Source organism: Pagrus major, chromosome 2 (assembly GCF_040436345.1).
Source record: "Pagrus major chromosome 2, Pma_NU_1.0".
In the NCBI taxonomy this organism is placed as follows: Eukaryota; Metazoa; Chordata; class Actinopteri; order Spariformes; family Sparidae; genus Pagrus; species Pagrus major.
In genome coordinates, this window is record NC_133216.1 from 30,161,085 (window position 1) to 30,176,443 (window position 15,359).

The window sequence follows — 15,359 nt, forward strand, 5'->3', positions numbered from 1 at the left end:
TAAAAAAAGAAAAACATGCAGGAATTTCCCACCAGCTCAGGCTGTAATATGGACACCTTGGTCAACATAGGCTCCCTCACTCCTACCAACATATTCAAACTTGGATCCTCTCTGTGTAAATGCATTGAGATTGTCCTATCAACAAATCACCTCACAGCTGTTTGACTGAGTGACTTTTCTCTGTACTGTCAAGTGCTTGTTAAGCTCACTGGGTAAATTGTCTGTGAAACCTCCACCATCTGAGCCTCAGCTCCCTCCTCCAGTCAGTAGGCTCTCCTGATCTCGTAGGGTGACCAGGAGCTCACTCCATCTTCTTTGGCCCAGCAGTGAGCCTCGGTGTTGGAGGTGAGGCTGGCGTGGCCGTCAGCCGTCTCCTCTGTCACCATCTTGGACACCAGGTCGCTGACAGAGCTGCTCATGTATGGAGGGCAGGGGAAGGAAGTGGAGGGCACCTGGTAGGTGCTGCTGGTGGTTAAGGGGTGGTAGTGGGCATCTTCCAGAGAGTGCAGGGTGTAGGGCTGGCTGCTGGAGACGGGGCCCATGGAGGAGCCGCGGCTGGGCGAACGGTACTGGGAGGGGCTTCCTGGGGGCTCCGGGCTGGGCATGGAGGGAGGGACACTGACGGAGGCCAGGCCGTCAGGACACAGAGCATCCACCTGCGATACTGACTCTGGAACTGTCTGCTCCCATGAGTCTCTCTGAGGCAGGAAGACAAGAGAGGAGAGGATCAGTCACTCATACATGTCCTCTACTGACTGAAGGAAGCACACGTCTTCTCTTCATGTCAGAACAGAATGTGATGTAATTTTCATTGTCTGATTTCCTACGTTTCCCAGAATGCCTAGAGAAGGGCAATTAAGGGCATTCATGCTGCATTTGATTATGATTCAGAATTCACGATCTTAAACAGTTGTTATGTTCTGAATTAACCTTGTTGCTATCCAGGTTTTGATTTAGTCTGTCCAGGTTTTAATACCTAAAACAGGAGAGGTGAGCAGATGATTGTTTGCAGTGACAATACTGTAAAGGAAAAATGGATAGAACTGAATTAATCAACACTGATGACAAAGACATAAATAAGTCTGCATAAGAACATTAATACGTGTGTATATAATGTGAAAGGGTTAGGGTTTGTTAAAACGTGGGCTGGATGGAGGCACAGGCAGACACTAGGAGGGGGCCCAGGCCGAGGGGAAAATAACATCAACAGCCTACACAAAATAATGTTTAACATATATAAAAAATATACAAAAATAATTTTTAATTAATTTCATAAACACTGTCAGTGTCTGGTTAATAGTATTTCAGTGGTTTCACTCTCTGAAAGTCAGGAGAACGAGTCTGTTAATCTAAGTTTTCTATCTAAACTTCTAAATCTGAATGAATGATGATCTGAATGCATATATTCAAATGAAATGTAAAATGCATATAAATTAAATGTAATGTCTATAATATAATCATAAATACATGATTTATCAAATGAGAATGAATACCAGAATATAAATAGGTAGGCTAAAATACACTTACAACTAAATAATTGAGCATAATAATAATAATAATATTAATGTGGCAGAAAGGTCATTTTGTTTGTTTATTGAATGTGTATGTAAATATAATCCATTTAATCTGGCTCTGAAGACTTGTAGTCATTTTAAAGCATTAAGTTTTTCATCTCTTTAAACTCTGCAGAGAAACTCCATTCACCAACACTGCATCAGGCTGGAAGAAGTCAACACTGTCCTTTATTAGACCAGCAGGCTCCTAAATCAAAGCTGATAGCTGACGTGTTTCAAACTCTACGTCTGCATAAGTGTCTGCCTCCTGAAGGAAGACAAACTTTCCACTCAGCAGGAGCACTCTGCTTCTGTCCCCAGAGCTGGAGGATGGGCACAGAATGACAAAGCAGCTGGTTGGTGAACACTGTAGTGTTGGCATCTATCTGTTATTAGTGTAAAATGGAGTATCTCTGTCACCAAAGCCTGACATTTACCACTGATGTGCGGTGTATAAAGACCTGCTGTCAGACTTGTGTGACCAACAGTTGTTGGTGAAGGTGCGAGCCAATTAACTGCAACATCACTTGTTTGACTGTGACCATGGATGGTTGTTACATGTCATACCTCGCTCTATTTGCCCCACATTTCCTGTTAGGAAGAAAATGATATAGTATATATTCAAACACACTGATGAATAGAATGGAGACAGAGATGTGAAGTGATACATCACAAAGAGCTGTGTATAACACCAGAGATGTGCGCTGCAGTCAAATGGTTCAGATTTCAGGAGTAAACCATCCAAAGTTTCAAAACTGCACTTGATAATCTCCTGAAAACAGCGTTTTACTTTACAAGCTAGCATTGTTAAAACCGTTGGAGCCTTTCCCAGCATGCTCTAGATTTAAAGGAAAGGTCCCCACATTTCAAGTTAATGTTAAATCAACAGTCAGATGTTGATCTGTACATTTGTCATTTGTACAATGAGGCTTCAGCAGTCTGAGGTGGAGAGGTCCAGTACAGACTCCTGCTTAAAATGTTGGCCGTTAACATTTCTGCAAACTACATGTACTGATACATTCACATTTATATGTGTCAGAGTACCATACTACATTTCTACAATACGTGTCATATCCCACTCACATCACATGTTTACGAGCTGACTTTAATATCAGCTGGAGGGAGAGGAGCTGGTGGTGTAGATAGACCAGAAGAATTCACCTTGTGAACCTTGTGGTGACTAAAACGGGTATTTTAAGCCGAACCGTGATCACGTGGTGTTTTTGCCTATCTAACCAGACCATAAGCACAAGAAATGTATTTTCAATATATGTGTGGTTTGCAGAAACATACGTCGCCAACATCTATTCTGGTGATTGGTTTGACAAGTCAAGTGGAAATCGTCCAAAGCCTAGTGTAGAACTTCCTGCTTGTGTTTCCCTTGTTGATCTGGCTCAATCTTTATCTTAGCTTCGGGTAAACTTTCAAATACATTTTTCAAAAAAAGAAGGACAGTGGCCTCATTATGAAGAGATGTCTGATGGCCAGTTAGAACAGGTGGGATGATTACTGTCATTATAAGCTGTTTCAGTGTTAACATATGGTCATGATTTCAGTTCTGAGACAGATTTCAAACCCTTATTTAAGAGAGAGAATGACCCACTGCACAGGCCGACATGTTTTACCTTAACTCATGACGCTCATGTATCCTGAAGTTCCTGACATACGTATAGGACTTTTTTCCTAATGTTCTCTCTACCTAGGAATTATAATAACCAGACAGTGAAACATTATTGCACCTAAAATCAGTTTAAACAGCATCAGTTTTCCATGAAAATATCATTGATTTTTAATTCTAACTTAATCCCTAATGACGATTATGAACGTGGATTCACTCAATACTCATGTTCCTTTTATAGGATCCCATCCTACCAGAAACAGATGCGAGGACTCTCCACCAAAAGGAGGCAGCAGGGATGAGAGGGCCGAGGAAGGCAGGAAGGATCCTCCAGAGCTGGAGAAGGCGGCGGCGCTGCGGTAATCACCAAAGGTCTCTGGGTAGTAGCTGTCGATGAGGGAGGAGTAGCTGGTCATGGTGGAGGGCTCACAGCCCAGAGGTTTACCACCCAGTGTGGACGAATAGACGTCAGGGGAGAACTGCTTGGTGGACGGGCAGAAGTCCGAGTCTGAGATGAAGGGACGCCTCATGCTGTAGTAGCTGGGCAGCATGTGAGACCCTGCAGAAAACATTATGTAGCTTTGAGACTGAGAACAATCACATCCTCGTCTTCATGGTGGCAGCAGCAGTTAGCAGCTCTGTTGTTTACATACCTCAACTGAGTCAAAGAGCTAACTGTTGTCTGAGTATTAATAAGTGATAATAAGAGTGCTGCCTGAATGTGTGCTGACAGGTTTATCTTGCAGGCAGTGAAGAGTGAGAGGTGTTTGATCTGGTGGCTCTCACCTGGCATCTGGACAAATGACGGCGGGGTGGTGGATCCTCCCTGTGGCAGAGAAACACTGGGATGAGTCAGGACAACATTTTCATTATGACTGAAGGTGAGGACTTGAAGGAGTGACGACCAGAGTGAAAGGATTATTTCTTTCACACATCAGATTGTGTTTTGACTGTTGCTTCAGTCAAATTCACTTGACGCACTCCATGCTCTTTACAGCCCTTCGCAATAAAACAACAGAGCTCATCCTGTTGTTTGTGTCTCTACCATTTTGAGAACAAGTGGGACAGAAAAGCTTCCAGCTGTTGTGTAAATTAGACTTTTACTATTTAATGATTTAGTGGAATTTCTCAGCTTTTATTAACTGACCAACAATTTCCATCACCTACTTTTTAAGAAGCAAACACATTTTACATATGCAAGAGTTTTACATGTAATCAACCTGTATTTGCTCAGAACAAGTGTCTCCCTCATTGTTATATATCTACACTTTATGTACACACAGTACCCATACATTTACATCTGGATACAAAATGTTAATACAATACATATAATTAAATAATAATGTTTTCACTTTGTAGTAGGCATCATTAATAAATGTTACATTTATAGTTAAACTTTTGTTATTCTTTATTTTACTGTAAACACACAATGAAATGCTTTATAAAAATTAACCATTTATTAATGATGGTTATTATAAGGTGTTACTATATTTTCATAGTACATCCAACTTCTAGAAATAAAACAGAAAATAATACTTCTACAGTGTGTGTCTAGAACAGGTTTGCATGCTTTAATGCTCAAGACACACATGAGTTGTCTGGTCCTGTCCAGTGCTGCAGCTCTGTGCTCACCCTCTGTCTCTTTAAAGCCCCTTTTACATGCACAACACAGCTGTATAACACTGCAGGAGAGGAACAAAAAAACTAATAAAGCATAATAGGTCTCCTTTAAATCTCTAAAAGTCCTTCAGGAAGCCTCCATTCACCAATAAGCAACAGGATTTTCTTCACAGTTTAATTTAAATGAAAAGCAGTTATAATAAACATGAAATGCCAGAAGAAAATCTGCGACTATGCTCTCTCATTATGTTGCTCTCTTGTTATGAAGTTGAACATAAATAGGGACATACAGAGATGTGTGGACTTCAGCCGGTGATCCACACAGGAGGCAAAGAAAAAAAAACTAATCAGCAATAACAAGAAATAAGAGTATATGCCCAGGAATAAGTATTTATAACAGAGAAAATATAACAGAAAGAGTAATAATTAATGCATCACTATCAGAGAGGATGACTTACATCCTTACAGCCTCTGAACATTACCCCGTCAGGGTACTGGGACAGGAAATATCACAATATTAGAGTTTGTAGATGTATACCCTATTTCTTTTTGAGGCTCCTATAATCCCAAGTCTGTCATTCTTTTTGTCAAATTGGCAGAAAGAGCACTCTTATGATGATATTATTGTTATTGTTATTATCATTATTATTATTTGTTGAGCACTTTTCAAGCTAACACCGCCTGCCAGTGAAAGGTAAAACGACAAGAAAAATACAAGATATATACAAGACAAAGAGAGAACATAAAAATCAATATCTATGAATCAGGTAGAAGCAGTCAAATGTTTATGTATCAAAGAGAAACATATAGTCTGGTGATGACAGCACAGAGATGTGGTAAAAACCACAACATACAGCATTTAGTGGTCTGAAGAAGAGAAGTGGATAAAAATGTGTTGACAGTTAGAAGAAGAGTTCCCTGATACTGTGACACAGACTCAGAGCCACGTGAAGCCTCGCATGAAACAAGTGAGACTTTAACCAAGCTCACGCAGGGCCGGACGATTCATCTGAGGAGTTGTCAGACGATCAGGAGGACAGGAAAGACAAAATGCAGCATAAACTCTGTCTGCTCTACCTCTGTGCCTCTTGGATCATTTTACTTCTCCAAAACTCTCAAATATTTGAATAAAACAAAGAAAAAGTCACTCCTTCCAGTAATGACAGGTTGCAGGTAGACATTGGTTTGCTTTACGGGGTCACACAGGCCAAACATGTTGGGACACTTCTCCTGTAGGACAGCACACTGTCTCACTTCAGTGCAGACAGGTTTCTACATCATTTATACACCTTTTCCACCGGTCAAACATCCCACTTAAACCTACTAAGATCGGGCTTTTGTGCGCAATGGGAATGTGTACACTCTGCATTTACACCCAGGTCAGTTGACTCTGCAGTAGACACAGGTTTTTATCACCTCGGCTCAGCTTTGATCTAAACATAAGACCCGGGTAAAGTCTTACGTTTAGAAGTGATGACGCGTTATCAACATCCGGCGGTGGCACATAAATACGGAAGGAATTTGGGATGTGGTCTATTCAGGGACAGTTTATTACTGGACACAGTGTTGGAGGTGGAGCCCCGTTCATTCCTATGAAAGCTGCTCAGTGGTGTTTTGAAGTCAAAAAAGCTCGACTTCCCGGCTGTGAAAATACCTGGATTGCCAACCGAGCCTGTTAACTTCTGGTTTAGCACCGGGCTAACTTGAAGGGGGGATAAAATAATTTAAGCGTGCGGCTCTACTAGACTTTTTTGCATGTTGCATGTTTCAGTTGAAGATGATAAAGGAGTAGCTCGTAGTGATGAACCTACAGAGAATTATCCCGTGAATCTGCAGCTCCCCTCAGCTAAATGGAGCATTGTTGTGATTTTAACCTTATTCTTTAGCTGTTTGACCCAGAATGGATGCTAATGTTGCTTTGTGTATCTGCTGGATGTGTAAATTAGCAACACATTTGCCATATTAACTTATAAAGGTGATGGTATGGCAATGTTTTGTTCACAACTTGTTTCTGCTGCCACCAAGTGGACAAAAAATCCCTTATTTAATTGAAGGTATGTGTCAGTGTTATACTGCTGTTCCACCAAAATTAGCAGGTCTACACAGGGTTTTAAACGCAGTTACATCCGAAAGATCGCCTATTGACCCCATTCCCACTTCCCGCTGGCAAGGCAGCCTGTCTGAGATTTTTATCATATTATTTTTGACATTTTGAAAACAGTACAAAGACATACAGATATATTTAATATTTTACCTCATCAACTCAAATGATTTCTGTAAATACATGTTGATTGGGAGTTTGATGCCAGCAACTTGTTTCAAACAAGTTGGGACGGGGCCAAGAGTTGGAACGCTCCAAAAACACCTGTTGGGAACATTCCACAGGTGAACAGGTTCATTGGTAACAGGTGATAGGATCATGATGGGTATGAAAACAGTTGTTTAAATGCAGCCCTGTGAGAAGTTTAGAGCAGAAATGTCTCTGGTGGAACTGCTCACAGCTGATGGAAACTTGTGACAGCGAGCCACAACTAGACACAAGTCACAAAGACGAGGTTCTCATCTTTAACTATGTGTTGTATTTTATAAGCATGTCATGTATTTTATATGTAAATAATTCATCTGAAAAGTTATTAGTAACCACAGCTGTCAGATAAATGTAGAGAAGAAAAGAACATTCCTCTCTGACATGTAGTGGAGTGGAAGAAGGAAGGAAGTACACTGTATATAAAAGTAAAAAAGAAAATTATAGTAAAATACTATTAATTTTCACAATGAATTACTGTAGATAATTTCCTTGTATGTATTTTTCATAATTGGCCAAATTCTAGTAGACTTACACATTTTCATTGTTAGAAAACATCTCTCTCTCTCTATGTAACAAAATCAAGTAAATACTGCATAAATACATTCAAAGTCTATAATCTGAAGGTTGTTACCTTTCAACATTATTATTATTATTATTATTTCATAGAATTATTAAATCAATCGACAACATGTGCCTGTCAAAGTACAGATTTTAGTAGTAGTAGGAACTAGAATAAGGAAAGTTCATTGAATGAAGTCTCATTATGTATTTTAAATGTTTACATTTTTCAATTCTCATTAAATGCACTAAAAATGCATACTAAAAAAACAGGTAGATTCTGGTTGATCTACCGACAAACTATTTTTTATTAATGTACTATTGATCCAGATGATCTCTCTGTTACAGAGCTGGATATCATCATCAGCATCTGCGAGAAGTAGCTTTCAGTGTCAACCCTCTCATGACATTCAGCACAGGGGAGAGAAGCCAGTTCCATGGTGCTAATTTACAGCTGCAAGAAAGAAAAAATACCTCACTAATGGTAAAAACTGTAAGACAGCACAAAAATGGTAATAATAATAATAATAATAATAATAATAATAATGATAATGGTAACTCATGTTAACACATGGAGTCTGTTCAGTATTGACCTCATGCTTGTTAGTGAGCTGGAAGGTAAATAAACAGCGTACTCTGTTGTGACAACGGGCTTGTTTGCTACATTAGATAGCTAATAAATATTTGAGGCTAATAACATAAGTGTGACGTTAACCTTACATGTATTCACACCACACGGTTCAGCTCAGGACTCTCCATCAGAAAAATTACTTTATTTCTCTGTGTATTTACACAGTACAAGTGCAAAATTAAGAAATAACAGTGGATTCCTTTTGTTTAAATGTATAAACTCACAGTAGATTTATAGAAAAGGGTAGAAAAGTGTATTTGCAAAATCTGTATTTATTTTACAATAAAGTAATTGTAACAATATAAATTAAATGATTGTATTAAATTGAAGTACTAATGTATATTTTCCCATATTATTCCCAATGTAATATTGAAAAAATGAAGAGGGCTAAATAGAAGGAAACATTCAAACAAGCACAAAGGATGTGCATGCAGGGCCAAAAGCTCAAAAAACATCTGATGAAGTTTACAAAACTACTGAGAACTCAAGTCCAGATAGAAATTCTTTTGAGATCATCAAGTTGTTGAAAAAAAAGTTGGAGCTGATGTTTCATATCTGGGATCTTTAAAACTTTGGATCTCTATTTGAACAAAGTTCGTCTGCACAGCACGATTTTACAGGTGCAGAACCAAAGAGTTTATTTCCCCTTAGTCATGGTTTACTAGCCTGTGATCCTGTTATTGTTTGCTAGTTCACCTACGAATATTGGCATAACTGATATGTAATTATTATTTAATGTTTTAGGCATAGATTTGCTGACCAACAACATGGATACATCTGTGTGTTTCTACTCTGACAGCAGTTACAGCTTCGTGCAGACTCAGAGTGCAGGGACACACAGACGGGGTTTGACAGGATAGGCTCTCTTCTTTGCATATTGCCAACATGAAAGAGTTGATATTAAGCCTGTGTTGGCTGGGAGGCAAGCAAATTTTGAGGCCAGAATTTGAATGTGATTTGCCAGTGCCAAGACTTCCTCATGTGGCTCAGGTACGGCTCGGTGCATCTCTGAAGGCTGCGTATGGAAATCAGCTTGCTCAAGCTCCGACCGTCAGGCAGTGTGTGTGTGTTTGTGTATGTTTGTGGTGGAGGATTATAATGATAGATTTATTTGACATTATTTCCCAGAAGATGATCCTTCCTATGCAAAACATTCACATATTCTCGTAATTCCAATACCTGTTGTATGCTAATGCTTTAAAAATAATCTCACAATATTTATGAGTGTGATAACGAGTCTCAGTGCTTCACTGCTGTTCCTTTATTAACTTTATATCTATCATGTACGAATTCTTCGAGATTTTATTTGAAAGTTACCCTTATTTTTCTGGGGTTTTTCATGTATGTAATAGCAGCATGTTTGGGCACAGCGCCTCAGTAGAAATGTTGTGAGAAAAGAGGAGCAGATGATGTCAGATCTTTATATTTTCACCGCGGCTCTCCGTGTTCCAACATGAGCAGGACGACTCTGTGGTCAGAGTTTGCTCGTCACTCTCAATGGCCTTTTATCCCCACAGATAAAAGGCGGCATTAGCTAACATAAGGACATGCATGGCTTTAGTTACTGTGTGTCTCTGTGCTTCATTAGAGCCTCATGCGTCATTTATAGACACACAAGGAACGCTCGTATTGTAAAGGTGCTGAGCTGCAGACCAGATACCTCCACATATAACCCAGTGTGATGGAGGTATGGCTTCCATTGGAAATGTGAAAATACTTACAAATATTATATTATATTATATTATATTACATTATATATTTACTAATAAATCACGTATTTACTTCAAAATGTAGGTAAGAACTTTATAATAACCATCATTAATAAATGGTAAATTTGTAGTTAATTAAATGTAGTTAAAAGTTATTTCACTGTTAACACACAATGAAATGTTTTTTGAATTTGATTGACTATAAATGTAGGATTAATCAATGATAGTTATAACAAAGTGTATTCATTTTTCATGGAAACCACAGCAGTTAAATTGCCTTAAAGTGAGACTTATGTCACTTTAGCCGAACTGTGGTGACAGGTGGCAGGAGAATGGTTGATGCTAAAACATAGTGTAAGAGTATCATAAGAAGATCATGGATCATAAAGTCAGTGAACTGACTCAGTGGAGTCAGATTTGCTAACATTAGCCACCACAAGCTACTGGTCATACCAGACCAAATCTGACTGTGTATTGAAGTGAGCAAAGGTGTCGCTTAACTAATGCATTCAACTTTTAATTTGTAATGTATGTATGAATGGGATATTTCTTTCAAAAGTTACATAGTTATGCTTTAATGCTGGATTCCTCATTTTGTTCTGAATAAGTCTTAATTTTGAGACAATATCAAATATAAATGTCAACATTGTGGATGCAAATTAAATTTTTAAAATTTGGAATTTTGGATTTTTATAAGTTCAAATAAAAGTGAACCAAACTTTCAACACCTTTGCTTCAACAGTTAGAAAGCTTGTTATTTGGATGAGCAGGAGACAGGAGACCGTTGTTATCGTGTCCTCTGTGGACTCACTGACTCATGAAAGAGACACTGGTCTCCTCAACATACTTCTGCCTCCACATGTTGCAGGTCATAGTTTATAGTCCGGTTTGGACAATGTGTTCTGCTTTTACAACATCAGTGTCCACCCCAGCCCCAGTCAAATAATGCAAGTTGTAATAATACATCATATTTTTAGGCTGATTTAAAGAATACAGCTTATGGTAATCAATTTTTCCCTTATACCCGTTCACACAAGACAAGAAACCCACAAACACCCACTGACACCTGGCTTTTGTCTTCAGTGGGAAAGGGTACACAGTTAGTTATCGGCCTCTGGCTCCGATCAGCTGTGATGGAAACATGACAACTGGGTGGACATGTTCATTTTTGCCCTTTTCCAGTGCGATGCTATGACACAAGTTATAGTGAAGGACGTTGGTGCGTGAATACTTTTCCATCTGTCTCTGTTCAAGCAGCCCTCAAACTGGTTTAGTGAGCACTGAGTGTGAAAGAGAAATAAAGTAAAATATATCTAAAAAGCGTTTGTGACGTCGAAAGGCTAACTTGTCTCCTGACAATGGAGTCAATCACCTATTTTTAGCAGGTTTACCTGCATTTTTAAAAGAAAAAGCATATACCCAGTAATTTTGGCGTAAAAAAGGCATTGTCAACAAATCCACTGAAAATACTAAAACCAATAATGTGTCAGCCTGTCTCACAATACTTCATGAAGTCTCCACCCTGTCTGTAGCTTGGGACTGAGTCAAAATAAACTACCATGAAAACCATTTTCAGTTCAAGTACAAGTGCAACCAATTCTGCAGGATATAATGTTAGCAGTTATATTTCTGCAAACCACAGATATGTCATATCACATTCACAATTTATTCCTATTAGCCATTTAGGAGGGGAAAGTGGTGGTGTTACTACCAGCCAATAAGGCTGTCAAATGGACGATCGGAGGTCGAGTCACACCAATTGATATTTTTAAGGACATCTGGAGACATTTCCATCCATTTTTGTGGTGTCAAAACCAGGTGTATTTTAAGTAGTAGAGAGACCATCTGCAACAGGTATTTTTAAAGCCAAACCCTGATGTTTGCCTAACCCAACCAAGTGGGTTTTGTGCTTAAACCTTACCAGATCATAAGCATAGAGTTGTGACAAGAGCAAAATAGAAAATTCAACCTAAACAAACGTAAAGAAGCAACATGAAGAAATGTTCAGTTTGAACTTATCTGTGGTTTAGTAGAAACGTACTTAGCTAACATTTCTTCCAGTGATTGGGTTGTACAAGTGATGGGGTCCTCTATGAACAGGTTTTCTGCCAAAGTTGAAACTGTTTTGGTCGTTGTACAGGAGCAATTTATGTAGCTGTAGTTTCTGGACAACAACAGAGCTCTGTAGCACAGAACACAGATTATTGCTACTCCTATCCTTTAAAGGGGCGACTTGTATGGCCAGAATTTAAACTGTTCGATAAATGAATTAACATCATCTGCAGAATGTGAAGACATAACAGTGTTGACATGTCAAAGATGTCTATGTACTGCATTGCAGAGATATCAGTTGGCATGCTAACCAGCTAGCTCTGACCCGACCTGTTTCCTAACATCACTTTGAACCTGAAGAGTGTGATAGTCTCGTAGTTTTCAGCTGGGAGGTGTAAAAGCTGTGCCTGATCACTAAATACAAAAATAGAAATGTACCCTGAGACTGTGTTTGTTTGGCTGAACTAAACCACATGTATATTTCATCTTTCAGAGCAGCTCTGCCTCTGCAAAATGTGTTTAAATAAAACTCTGTGACCAGCAAGGGTTCCTGTTCTCTGTGTCCTCCCACTCTGAACCCCCCCCCCAGCGGTTGTGATCTCTTTGCTACATGCACCACAATTACTCAACGGAATAAAAGTCCAAGTTGAAAGTTGTATCAGAGAAGGTTTTTTTTTTGACCTGTCTCTCTTTGTGGCATCTGCTGATATCTTCTCTTTTGTCTCTCACACAATCCCGTCATTACGCGAGTCGTTAGCAGCCTGCATATCTATAGACTGGCCATGCCGATGCTAAACAGAAAACAAACAGTGAATGGTGTCCTGTAAAAGGCTTTTGACAGGCGGTTTGTGGGAAATGAAAAGCCAGTCTTGCTCGTGCATGCAGGCGTCTAAAGCATAGCCTGACTTCTCTGACTGTGTGAGAGTGTTGGCGTGTGTGTTTCCGAGACAACAATAGGAGGTTTGTCTGTGGCCTGTACACGGCAGAGGACAATGTCGGCTGGCAGGTGTGCGCGGATCAAACTTTGCATAGGCAGCCTCCTTCACTGGCCCTTTTTCTGTCTCTATGTTACCTGTCCACCTCAGCCTTCCCACCCCACCTCCACCTCAGGGGAGTTTTTCTGGAGATCATGGCCGACGCTCACTGCGAGTATTGTTGCCAGTGTTCTTTTGTGAGGTCAGCTTTGTGTCTCTTTCCACACACACCGTGCTGAGCTATTTACAGATTGGCTTTGCGAGCGCTGGAGGGGAGCAGAGACAGAGGGGGGAGGTACAGGTGGTCAATGGATCAACCATGGATCGTTGGTCCACAAAACAAGTCAAAATGTAAACAAGGAGAGGAGATTTGTAAAAGGCGACCTCTTAATTGTGCCACCAACAGAATGTCAACTGTGGCTGCGCTGTTTGGTTTGAGAGAAAAATGAAGTGGGGAGAGACAGGATGGGACAAAAGCAGAGCGGTTTAGAGGAGATTGTGCTTACACTGTATCTGGGTCCATTTGTCTGTCGGGATCGTTTCTCCGCCAGCAGGTCTTTCACTGTGTGCTTGACTCGGACGCCCTGGTACACTCGTTTGGAATATTCTAGACAGAGCAAAAGAACAGTGTGTGAATCCAGAAACAGTTTGACTTCATACAAATTTTCACCCATCCCCACAAATGTGTGTTCATTTGAATGTTTCACAGTTTTATTTATATACTCTTTGGGATCACTGTGTAAATGTCATGGAAATCGCCTTTGGTTTGGTCAATGCAAATGCACTGCTAAAAAGAGGCAATTTACTACAAACGCTCACAGTGAAGGACGGCTGGAGGAGTTATTATTAAGAATCGTACCGTCAGATCCAAATTAGAGAATTCATGCATGCATCATAAAAGAGGCTCATGTTTCTAATGAATCGGTCTTCACAAATCTCAAATGTGTGCAGGTGTGATTTGGGGACATTCCTGGGAAGCAGAAGCATAAACTCAATGAAAATGCAAACTTTATTATGCAAACGGAAATTGCATGCAAAAAACTTTATGTAAAAGATCTCAGCTTTTTGAATGGATATTTTAGATAAGCCCCCACTTTGCTCTGCAGATGGTATTCTTGAAAATATGAAATGTTCTTTGGATTAGATAAAAAAAAAAAATTAAAAATGTATTCCTTTGCCAGGAAAAAAAATTAATCATCCTATCAGGTGTAATCCCATATTAAATATATGTTAAAGTATGAATCTTATTAATTAGCATTAGTTAACCTACGAGTGCTCGATATTAAAAGCATCTTTCAAATATTAAACACTGATTTGTGTGAATTACATGAAGACATCATACTTTGTCCTTGTTCACACATTTCTTATTATTCAGTTGTTTCATATATTTCTACTAAATCAAACTATTTCCTTTGACAAATCAATATCCAGAAAGGAAACTACTGATTAAACAAGCACACGTCATCAAAAAATAGCCAGGCTTAAAAATCCCACTAAATATAGTTCCATGCATATTGCTCCAAAAACAGGCAAAGAAATAAACTGTATATTTATCAGATGTTTGCAGCACAAACTCTATTAGATATGAAAACATGACAATAATATTGAGAGCAGGAGCAGCTGTCAGCCTGTATATGAATGACTGTGTCCTACCTGTGTCCATGATGTTGCTGAGCTGTCTGACACGCACACTCACACGCACAGAGAGGCCTCTCTGTTCTCCCTCTGCTGTATTTGCCTACAGTAGCTGGATCCCAGTGTGCAGCACCATACTGGAGTGGCGTGCCACGGTGGGAGCTTTAACTACGCTGTCAGGAGGGCAGGGACACATGGAACATGCCACCTCACACTGCAGTCATGAGGAGGCTGCTTTTCAAAATGACCTTTATCTATTTGTTTAAATGCAAATGTTAGGTCGGGACGTTTTTGAGACTATTTGCATCTGCAGTCAAGATTAGGGGTTGGAGGCATGGGGAGCATGGCACAGCAGCCGGGAGGCAGCATGTCACTCCTCCCTAAGCCCCCACTCATCATCCAAATTCAAAAGGATATACTGTTTCCAAATTTTGATTTGTAGCTGCAGGAGTTTTCATAAAGCTGGTTTGTGGGATGGAGTCTGTTTTTGTTTCAGTTTGAGCTTCGGCTTCTCTGGAATAAATAAAACCTTTCCCGAGCAGCACAGCTCAGAGTGGACCAAAGCATCCTCCTGTGTCTGTGTTTGACTGTTGGCATCTAGAATCAGACAGTTGATGACAGACTTTGATACCTCCTGCCAAAAAACAATTCTTTTTTTTGTTAAAAGAGACATTTTTTGCATGAAAGGATATTATTGTGCA

General features: G+C 39.6%; 1 protein-coding gene across 1 annotated transcript; it reads right to left on the reverse strand.

Annotated features, from left to right (window-relative positions):
• Nucleotides 1-263: 263 nt before the first annotated feature.
• pou2af2 (POU class 2 homeobox associating factor 2) lies at nt 264-14,686 on the reverse strand. Its single transcript, XM_073462424.1, has 5 exons — nt 14,677-14,686; nt 13,530-13,630; nt 3,958-3,997; nt 3,426-3,730; nt 264-698 (listed from the first exon to the last, which is right to left on the reverse strand). Exons 1-5 carry the CDS (start codon nt 14,684-14,686, stop codon nt 264-266), a joined length of 891 nt encoding a protein of 296 aa, XP_073318525.1.
• Between the last annotated feature and the right edge of the window lie 673 nt (nt 14,687-15,359).